The 11,081-nt window shown below is 38.8% G+C and overlaps 1 protein-coding gene across 4 annotated transcripts; it reads left to right on the top strand.

The window, feature by feature from the left end:
- The first annotated feature begins 2,642 nt into the window (after positions 1-2,642).
- On the top strand, positions 2,643-6,837 carry LOC131155699 (B3 domain-containing transcription factor ABI3). Of its 4 annotated transcripts, none has more exons than XM_058109017.1 (6): positions 2,643-5,244; positions 5,439-5,531; positions 5,691-5,791; positions 5,902-5,948; positions 6,089-6,165; positions 6,509-6,837. In XM_058109017.1, the coding sequence occupies exons 1-6, from the start codon at positions 3,640-3,642 to the stop codon at positions 6,644-6,646; spliced, it is 2,061 nt and encodes a 686-aa protein (XP_057965000.1). In that variant the 5' UTR covers positions 2,643-3,639; the 3' UTR covers positions 6,647-6,837. The 4 variants fall into 4 exon arrangements, with proteins under 4 accessions (XP_057965000.1, XP_057965002.1, XP_057965004.1 ...); XM_058109019.1 differs by having other exon boundaries at positions 2,913-5,244; positions 5,478-5,531; XM_058109021.1 differs by having other exon boundaries at positions 2,920-5,244; positions 5,478-5,531; positions 5,691-5,760; positions 6,509-6,533.
- The last annotated feature ends 4,244 nt before the right edge of the window (positions 6,838-11,081 follow it).

Raw genomic sequence — 11,081 nt, 5'->3', positions numbered from 1 at the left:
AAGTACTTGACAGTGGCTAAGGCTACCAAGGTAGCATTGTGGTTTAGAGGATCATTCAAGGAACTGAGTATTCAGTTAGGTGGGGTTCTTGTTACCACGGACAAGCTCAAGCATCTCTTGGACTTGGTTTACGTCTTTAGGTGCTAGACGGGAGGTGGTCCCAATCAACTGGTCTGGTTGGAGCAGCGGGGTTATGCTTTCAATTTTCTCCTAAGTCGTGAATATTCACCAATGTGGAGTTGTTGGAGATGTGGCTCATATTTTAGTGGAATGCATGCACCGAAGGGAAAGCATAGTGATGTAAAGAACAAGAGGCTAGTTGCAAGATCAAAACATCGGTGGATTGGTCAACGGTATGAGAGACAGTCTACTCTTGGTATCAAACCATCGATGGTTTCGTTTTGGCGCAAGTCACAAAATTTGAATCAAATATTAGTAGATTGGGAGATTTTGGAGGATTTTCCTATGGGGGATTGCTACAAAAGTGTTTTAATTATAATATAAGTCTTTTGTGCGCATAGGGTTAGTATTTAATCAATATTTATAACCCTTGTTTCACATGTGATAGTGAAAAACAACTGCTTGCTCTCGTGGACGTAAGCAAGTTGTTGAACCACGTAAATTCTCATGTCTTTGAGTTTGTTTGCTTTCTTTATTCTCATTGTGAGTGATTGCATGTTCTATATTGTTCATCAGTGAGTGCTTGCATTACTTGTTTTGGTTTGATTCGAGTTTGCGAAATTTTGTTTTGCTGCACACTTGTATCAACAAAAAAAAAAAAAAATATTTACTCAAGTTTGAACCATGTTTAACTTCAATTGAGTTCGAATAGGCATTTTAATTAAGGGTTTGAATTTTTAAAAAGATAGACGTGAACAACTTCGACCTTATATTCGATATTTGCTATATATGCCATTTCCCAAATTTTTTAACCGTCAAGTTCCTCGCTAAATTGAACCCTAAAATAGTTTTCTACTAATCAATTATACTAAAAATGATTATAAAATTGAATTAATTTCTAGAAATTTTTAAGTGCCAAAACTTTAATTGGCTATAGCTATAGGAGCAACCCCTTCTCTTAGTGCAATGTACAAAAACATATAATGGTAAGACGTGGAAACAATGATTTGGATCATTGGTAACAATTTGTGATAAAATCCTTCCAAATATTATATAACTGTAGGAAATAGTTGGTTTTTTATGTTAAAATTTATTCCTCCCAAAGTACAAATATTAGTATCAATTAATAAGCATATTAATGTTCCAAATATTAGTGTCAATTAATAAGTATATTAATGTTCTAATAATTGATCAGAAAATGTTTTAACATATTACATAATGGTCTACAACACAAAAATCCAACCCAAATACATAGTTTGCAGACCTCATTAAAATTCAATCAGCAATTAAGTTCTCAAAATCTCAAAACACTTGTTTAATAATCATCAAGAAACCATCCCGAAATAATGAGGATTTTAAGAAAAAATATTATGAAAAAAATAAATATTTCAAGTGTACGATTAATTTGTTGAATTAACAAAAAAAATTAAGGCTTTAATTTCTATCTTGAAAAAGGTACCCCAAGTTGTATCTCAAGCAAATGCAAAGCTATCATGAGCCCTAAGTCCATATGTGGGATCCAATTTGAAAAACACACCAAATTACCAAAAAATTTCTTCACTAATCATAAAAAGTAATCACAAAAATTAACTAATTTTACTAAATATTAAAAGAAATATGAAGGAAAAAAATTGCAGTGAACAATAAAATTAATTTGGGAGAAAAATCTTTAACCTCAAAAAATTATTTGCGTAACATTATTGATCCCAAAATTCAATTGAAGAAACTATCTACCACCAAATGTCCCTATAACAAACAACACAAGAGGACGGAGGATGCTGATCCGTAAGTTTGGTGTCACACTAGGGGGTCCTAAAGATTCATTGGTGATTGAAGTTCTTATATATAAAAAAAATTAAAAATAAAAATAAAAACAAAACAAACAACACAATAATTTTGAATAAGAGTAAAGATGAATTTCGCTTCCAATTACTTTAAACTTCAGTGTATCTTAAGAGTTTTTAAGTCTGAAAAGATGAAGGCCTAGAATTCTAGAAATTCAATTTTATATTCTTTCTCGCCATGTGTCGTTCCCAATTTTTTTGAGCCATCAAGTCGCTTCCTAAATCGAACCGCGGAATAGCTCTTCAAAAATAATATTATTTATCTAGAAAATTTGGCCAAAAAATAATTAATTTAATTGGGCAAGGTCACGTGAACGCCCTCTTCCAAAAAAAAAAACCAGAGAGAGAGAGAGCAGAAGTATGGAAACACGTAGCAGCAGGAGGTTGGAACGCAGAGTGGGTGGCAAGCGGTGATAGGCCGTTCCCGGACATTGTATCGCTGCGCACAGCTAGCTGCGAGCTCTTCCGCAGATTACGACGGATTAACAACGGATGGGAAGCGCGGTTATTGGGCAGAGGAAGGGAGGGGTTCATCTGCTACGCCGCGCACGTTTGCATGCATACACTCACTCACCTCCGCCGCTTCCTCCACGAATCCCCACCCTTTCCTTTTCTAACCCAAAATTTTCAGCACTACATTTTTCATATTTACTCCCTTCTTCGGAAAAATACAAAGCCATGACGGCATAAAGAGAGAGAGTAGAAATATAGAAATATTGGAAGTGCTGAACAGTTGGGGTTCTGATGTCATTTTTTTTCTTTTTTATTTTCATGAAAGTTCTGCCAAAGGCTGAGGCACCGCTCGGCAGAACCACTGGGGTGTGAACGGATGGCGGGCGGCGGAGTATCCGGAGCCAAGGCGGGGAAAGTTGCGGCCCCAGGTTTTGGTTTTTCCTTTGTTGTTTTCTCTTTTATTACTATTTTTTTTTTCTTTTCTCAAGTTATCGAATGAAGGTTTGTTTCTTTCTTTCTCCATTTCTTTACTTCACTTCAATCTCTCCTCCTCAGCGCACTCTCCTCTCTCTCTCTCTCTCTCTCTCTCTCTCTCTCTCTCTCTCTCTCTCTCTGTTCGGATTTTTTGGTGACGGTTTCCGTAGGTCGGTTTCACCGAACCTGCGTTTCGGTCTGGCTCGCCGGACATCGCTTCGTTTCTATCTCCCTCCACCTCCGCCGGCGGTCCCTATTCTGTATATATATATATATATATATATATATATATTGTAAATCAGTTTATCATTAATTCACTCTTATTACAAGGGTATTGATCTAAAACGGTTTTAAAATTAACGATACAGTGATAAATAAAGTAGTGATTGCGGATACAGGTCGCTTTCTTTGAGAAGAGGTATATATTGGGAGGAAGAGAAATAGATACTGTTTGTGTATGTATAGTTATAGTTGATATATATTATATATATCGTATAGAGTAGCAGATGCTTTATGTTCCTTTCTTTTTGTTGACGATGTGATGCGCAAAGGCGGGCCCTTCCTCTTGCCTCCTTGATCAGATACATCAGTCCTCTTCAGTCTCCCACTCATTTCTATCCGTATAGTTTCCCTCTTTCCACTTATCCGTACACAGAAGCCCCCATACCTCAATTCTACTGCTTCTCTCTTTCACTCTCTAATTCCACCGGAATCGAAAACCTTTCCCCCCAAAAAAACGTAGACAGAAATGGAGACGGAGGAATCTCAAAATCGTGAAGATCTACATGCGGGGGACGGGGAGAGAAATGGGTTTGATGTTGTTATGCCAAAGGAAGAAGTGATAATGGACGAAAGAGAGATCTGGTTCGAAAGAGAAAACGATGATCTACTTGCTGCAAACGATCACGGTTCCATCTTCTACGGCGATTTCCCCCCTTTTCCAGATTTCCCATGCATGTCTTCCTCCTCCTCCACTTCATCTGCGCCGGCGCCGACGAATCCCTCTGCATGTGCCACGTCATCCTCGTCGTTGTCTTCTTCCTCTTCCTCCGCGGCTTCCTTAGCCGTCCTCCAGTCCGACGCCGCAGCCGATGATGCAGAAAATAGCAACAGCCACCCCCACAACCACCAGGACCAGTATAATCATGGTGCGGAACCCCCATCTACGCCGCAAACAGCGGCCGCGGAGTCGTCCACCGTGCCCATGGAGGTGCCTCCGCCGCTGGATGTGGATTGCATGGCTGTCATGGAGAATTTTGGGTGCATTGATCTGCTTGAGCCCAACGATATTTGGGACCCTTCTTCTATTTTCCCCCAAGAAAACTCTTTATCAGAATTTCAGCGAGTTGATCAACAGTTGTTTCAAGAACCGCTCCAAGTGCCATTGCCACCACAGGCGACGGATGAAACGAGTGCCTCTGAGGATCTAGCCGCGGTTTTCTTCGAGTGGCTCAAGTCCAACAAAGAATCAATATGTGCTGAAGACTTGAGGAAGATCAAACTCAGGCGCGCCACAATTGAGTGTGCGGCTAGGCGTTTGGGGGGTGGGAAAGAGGGAACCAAACAGTTGTTGAAACTCATTCTTGAGTGGGTCCAGCAACACCAGCTTCACAAAAAGCGCGAACAAGAACTTCCCTACCCTTTTCAAAACCCTAACCCTAACCCTAAATCTGTCGCCAATGATTCAAACCCTTGTTACCGTCCTCCCTTGGTGGCGGCTTACCCACCTTACGTTTCCGATCTGCCGGTGATGGCTTCAGCAGCCACGGCGGCTCCGCCGGCATATAGGCCCATGGTTGGGTACATTGGTGGCGACCCTTTTTGCGCCTCTCCCTTTCAAGCTCCCTCAGAATATCAGACAATGGAATCAGCTCCCACTTGGTCTTCACAACAGTTTAATCTTCCCTCGCAGTATAACAACCCATTTTCAGATAATAATCTGCCGCTGCCTCAGGTGGCACCGGACCAGCACGCTTTTGGCGCTAGCTACGCGGGCCAGTTCCCGTGTCCGTTTTACCGTGGAAATGGGGAAGGCTTGGTGAGGTTGGGCGTTTCGGCAACAAAGGAGGCTCGGAAGAAGAGGATGGCTCGGCAGAGGCGGTTTTTGTCGCACCATCACCGGAGCCATCACAGCCAGGAGAACCAAGCTGAGGATATGTGTGTGGAACAGCAAAGAGAGGAGGGTGGAGAAAATTGCACCACAACGGATCAGGCAAACAATGGAAATTGGGTGTACCGGCAAGCTACTGGCCCCACTTCGGTCCAACCCGGCATGCCGGTGGATGCACCACAACCGCATTCGGATCGGCCCGCTCAGAATTATCAGCGGCAGTTTGGGTCTGACCGGCGGCAGGTACACAGTTTGATAGTACCTATGTATATGGATTACAGATTACATTAGGGTTATTGGGATAATCAATTTCCTATTAAAGGAAACATCTTAATTTCCGTATGTTGCGTGGTAATGGAAGCAAATTGGTTACTGTATTGCAAATCTTAAGTTCTTGATTGATGCATTAATGCATATATTAATTGTGGTCTGTCTAGGGATGGAAAACTGAGAAAAATTTGAGGTTTCTTCTGCAGAAAGTATTGAAGCAGAGCGATGTGGGAAGTCTTGGGAGGATAGTGTTGCCAAAAGTATTGTTCATTCGTCTCTTTAATTTCTTTCTTAATTTCTTAGGGTTAAGAGTTATATTTTTACTCTTAGAAATAAAATTACCTTAGCAACAAATGTTCTTTTTAACACTGACGATGATTGTAGATGAACTGATTAGCGATTAAATTATTCACTGCCAGAAAGAAGCAGAAACACATCTCCCAGAACTGGAGGCAAGAGACGGCATTTCCATAGCCATGGAAGATATAGGTACTTCCCGTGTCTGGAATATGCGCTATAGGTACTTTCCTGTAAAAGAAATATCATAATGTTTTCAATTTTTATGGCATTAGTTCGATGCAAAACCAATCACCTTGAATTCATATGCATTATGTTCATGGAGTTTTTCAGGTTCTGGCCAAATAACAAGAGCAGGATGTATCTCCTTGAAAACACAGGTAGATAGCTAGATGATCAAATTAATATTTGAACTTCTGAAGCTTCCAGATATATATATATATATATATATATATATATATATATATATATATGAATTCTTAATTTAAATTGTTTGCATATATGCTCCTTACTTTTCCAGGAGATTTTATCAAATCAAATGGACTCCAAGAAGGGGATTTCATAGTTATTTACTCAGACGTCAAGTGTGGCAAATATGTAAGTGAAGCATATCGTCTACATTTTTCTTCTCATGTATGTTTGGGAGTTTGAGTTTGGATTTGTGTGGAGTTGTATGAATTTGGACCAAAATCTATAAAATTTTATATTGCATATTATCTAAATCCATATAAGCTCTGAAGACCAGGTTTTGATCTCATGCTCAGTTTCCTTCCTTTGATCCAGCATGGAGTCTGAGCTTGGATTTGGGATTTTGTCAAATTGTTTTTTTTCCCCTTCTCTCTTTTCTAATTCACTCAACCTGAAATTTAGAACTTGAGCTGTATGTACTCCATTAGAATCTTAGTATACCAAAAACTGACTAATGCATCAAATGTGACAGATGATTCGGGGAGTGAAAGTACGGCAACAAGGGCCAAAGACCAACACAAAGAAGTCAGGGAAGGGACAGAGAACTGGTAAACTTACTAATATTGCTTCTTCTTCTTCTTCTTCCCCAACCACAGAAACGCCCAAGTAATTAATTAGAAAAGATATTACTTATTTTGTTAGAAGATGTAATTTCCCTTTTACTTCCCATTTCGGCCTTACTCAAGGGTCAGAAGTTGGGCTCAGACAGATCTGTAGTACTGTTGTATATAGCCAAGAGTGCAGGATGATTTTCTCTGTTGGGTACAGTAAATACACTGCAAATGTTCTTTGTTGGGTACAGTAACCTGTGATCTTGAATTGTGCTATGAATATATAAAAGGAGGTTCTTGCCTATTGTATCATGGCGTAAGTGAAACATGCAAGAAATCAAGATGCTTCTTTGTATGTGTTGCCATTTCAATGTGAGTAAAGAATTGCATGCGTGCATGTGGGGAAAATGTTGTCCTGCAGAGATCTTCCGATGAGATTGTTGAAAATGAATGGGAGAATATAAGCTGTGTGAGCTTGGAACTTCCAATTCTAACTATGTGGAAGCGCGTGAAGGGGAGGAAGGGAGATGGGCTACTTGTTGTGCAGTTGAGGCTCAGTAACTTAATGCTCAAAAAATCCACATACATAGTATTTTAAAGAGGTTATATAACTAACGATGGATTTTCTTTGAAGATGCCATAAGTTTGTGCAAGAACTCCCACCCAGAAATCAGATTGCAGGTCTAAATTAGATTATTCTCTCAAATTGCAAGATGATCATAATAGGGGATGTAACATACTTGGAGTCTTTGGTGTCAGGTTTGAAAAATGTTACTTTTGGAAAATTGTTACTTTTTCGATCAGGGAAGTGCAATTGTTGGTCTTGGTCACAGTTTTTTTGTTGTGCAACATATTTTCTGCTGACAACCCATTTGGGTCATTCGCCATATTGGTTGTTGCGTTCAATTCAAAACATGCTTGGATTTGGGACCAGGTGGTGCTGGGATGGCTTGGAAAAGCTAGCCAGGATTGGCTTCAGGGAAAGCCAACTACTTGTCAAGCGGTGGTGGTCCACTCACATTGATTTAAAGCCATTTTCCCAACTACTACATGCCCAAGTTCAATGACACTAACGTCTTGCACAGCCTTTGACAAGGTGACTCACAAAACTTACAATTACCACCATTTGCAACTAGTTTGAAGTATTCTACCAATTATTATGGACAACCGGGCAGATTCGTGTTTCCACCGTTTCTACGGGGTAAGGATGGTTTTGGCCAAAGATGCATTCTTGCAACTGGCCTTTTATTAGTGGTCATGGGTTCGATTTTTTTATTTATTTATTTGAATAAGGTAAAATGATATATTAAAATGATGAAACCATACAAAATTTACAAGCTCAAGCTAGAAGCTTGAGAAATGAAACGAAAAATAATAAAGATTTTAAATGGCCGAACAAATACAAATAAACAAAACTAACATGTCAAAAACGACCAATCAAAAATAACTCCCACAAAGTAGTAGATAAATTAATCGCCTAAATCAGTTAAAATGCAATGAAATACTCCAACTTCGAAAGAATGGGATAGGACCTGGAGTAGGTAAGAGATGCACCTAGAAAGAACTTCGGCTACTGAGGAGGTACACTCCCTAAAGATCCTTCTGTTTCTTTCTTTCCAGATCTCCTAACAAACCACACCCATAATGGCTGCCCTAAGATTCTTCAGAAAACCCTTGAGGAAGGTTGAGTTCCATATATCATAACACAAGCCCAACTTAGAAGGCATGACGAAATGCAATTGAAGCTATTGTGAAAATGGTCGGATCGGATAATGAACATGCATAGCAAAAATAAAACAACAAGAGAATTAAAATACACAATCAGAATGACAACACAAAGATTTAACATGGTTTGGCAAAGTTTACATCCACGGAAGCAATGACACACAAATTTTTTCACTAAAAAATCAACATGTACACAATAAAGTTCTCAAAATGATCAACCTTCTCTCATATATGGCCAGAATAACATATATAATAGTTTCTCATAGATTTCCCCCCGTTTTCCCAATTACCCAACATTCAAAATTCAAAAATTCTGAAAAACTACTCGAAGCCCAGGCGTCTCTCGTCGACGAACACGGAGCTTCGTGAACGAAACCAAGAAGAAACTTCATCGACGAACATAAGGCTTCGTCGACGAATCCAAAAATCTGAAATCACCTGCTCTCGATAATTACTCGTCGACGAAATTTAGAGCCTTCGTCGACGAGCCTTTGTTGTCTCCTCATCGACAAATATAGTTCCTCGTCGATGAGTCTGATGTGCTGCCTCCTTCATTTTTTTCCTTCTTTATTCTTTTCTTAAAGTATAAGAGTCACAAATAACAATCTCCACCTTGGCGATTATATACCCCTTATGAGAGTCTTAAAAATATGATCAGCTCCACTTTGAACTTGAAAACGCTAGGTTTAAGCTTGTCTCCCTTCAATCACTTGCAGACATGAAGCAAGTCCAAGCAATGCTTGAACTTCTCTGAAGTAACTGATTTGGTCAGAATATTTGCTGCATTATCAGATGTATGAATTTTCTCTAACACAAGTTCACCTAAAAAAATCAATTCCCGAACCCTGTGAAATCTCACATCAATATGCTTGGTTCTAGCATGATATACCTGATTCTTCGCCAAGTAAATAGCACTCTGACTATCACAATGCAGTACCACACCATTTTGTTGTATTCCCAACTCTCTGACTAAACCAGTAAGCCATAAGGCTTCCTTTGCAGCTTCGGTAACTGCTATATATTTTGCCTCAGTCGTGGTAATGCAACCAGAGACTGTACCATGGATCTCTAACATACTGGTCCTCCTACAAAGGTAAACACATATCCCGTTGTAGACCTTCTATCATCCATATCTCCAACATAATCTGCATCAACTAACCCCATAACTATAGGAAAACTCTATTGCTTGCCAAACATGATGTCATATCCCGATGTACCCTGCAAGTATCTAAATATTGATTTAACGGTTTCCCAGTGCTGCCTTCCTAGATTGGAGAGAAACTTGCTCGCCACGCTTACTACATGCGCCAAATCTGGCCTTATACATACCATGACATACATTAAACTCCCCATAACACTAGCATAGGGGACCTTTGACATGTCCCGAATTTCCTCTTTCAAACTTGGACAATCTGTAGTAGACAACTTAAAGTGATTCACTAAAGGTGTACTCACTAGTCTTGCATCAATCATGCTAAACCTCTCCAACACCTTCTGCATATAACCGCCCTGAGATAACCATAATCTCCCTACAGTCCTGTCACAGCGAATCTCCATTCCAAGTATTTTCTTAGCTGAACCAAAATCCTTAATGTCAAATTCCTTATGCAACAAATCCTTTAACTGATTCACCTCAGTTAAATGCTTTGCAGCTATCAACATGTCATTGATGTACAATAACAAGAAAATAAAAGAACCATCCTCAAGTTTATTCACATAAACGCAGCAATCATACTCACACCGTTTATAGCCAATCTTGATCATATAGGAATCAAAACGTTTATACAATTGCCTTAGAGATTGTTTCAGCCCATAAAGAGACTTCTTTAACCTGCAAACAAAATTTTCTTTTTCTAATTCATTAAATCCCTCGGCTATACCATGTAGATTTGTTCCTCCAAGTCACTGTGAAGAAACACCGTCTTCACGTCCATTTGTTCCAAATGAAGATCATTGTTGACTTAACTGGACTTTTCAATCCTATTTTGATGATAACAAAATGAAGGATGCTTTAACATATGATGTTAAGTGATGCGTTTTAGGTAAAAGAACTCTCAAGGTTGATAAGTTGAAGCTCAATGCTAATCTAGTGAAAGTGCCTCAGAATATTAAAGGCAATGAATAACAAATGAAGAAGCTTAAGGGCAAGCAAACCCAAAGTCAAAAGTGAACCTCAAAAGGCTGAAAGAGGCTGAAGGATTTAAGAAGACCATAATTAGAAGAACTGTTGTAAGTACTTCAAAACCAAATGTCATTTAGATATGTGAAGCTCTTATAAAATCAAAAGAAACTAAGAAACACTTTGTTTTAAAGAGCTTAAAACATGTTTTTTGAAATTAAAGTAACAAAGGTCTTAAAGGAAGGAAAGTGTTTAAAATAAAAAGTGAGTTTCTGATAAGCAGTGCACTTGATAGATGACTGTCTGTCTATGGACAGACGACTGGCAAGTTAAAGGGTTTAATAAAAGTATTCTGGGTTTAAATTTTAACTATGACAGATGACTGCCATGTCATGGCAGACGATTGCCACGTGGAGCAAATTTTAGATCTCAAAGGGAAGCTTCTTTTAAAATTTTGAATTTCAAAATTTAATCAACAATTTAATGTTTTTTCAAAGTTTACCTAATTTGATATGGACAACATCTTTCAAAATTTTGAATTTCAAAATTTAGTCAACAATTTTAATGTTTTTTTCAAAGTTTACCTAATTTGATATGGACAACATCTTTCAAAATTTTGAATTTCAAAATTTAGTCAACAATTTTAATGT

This window comes from Malania oleifera, chromosome 5, assembly GCF_029873635.1.
Source record: "Malania oleifera isolate guangnan ecotype guangnan chromosome 5, ASM2987363v1, whole genome shotgun sequence".
Lineage (NCBI taxonomy): Eukaryota > Viridiplantae > Streptophyta > Magnoliopsida > Santalales > Ximeniaceae > Malania > Malania oleifera.
Note: the sequence above shows the minus strand (reverse complement) of the source record. Positions and strands in the feature narration are given on the sequence as shown.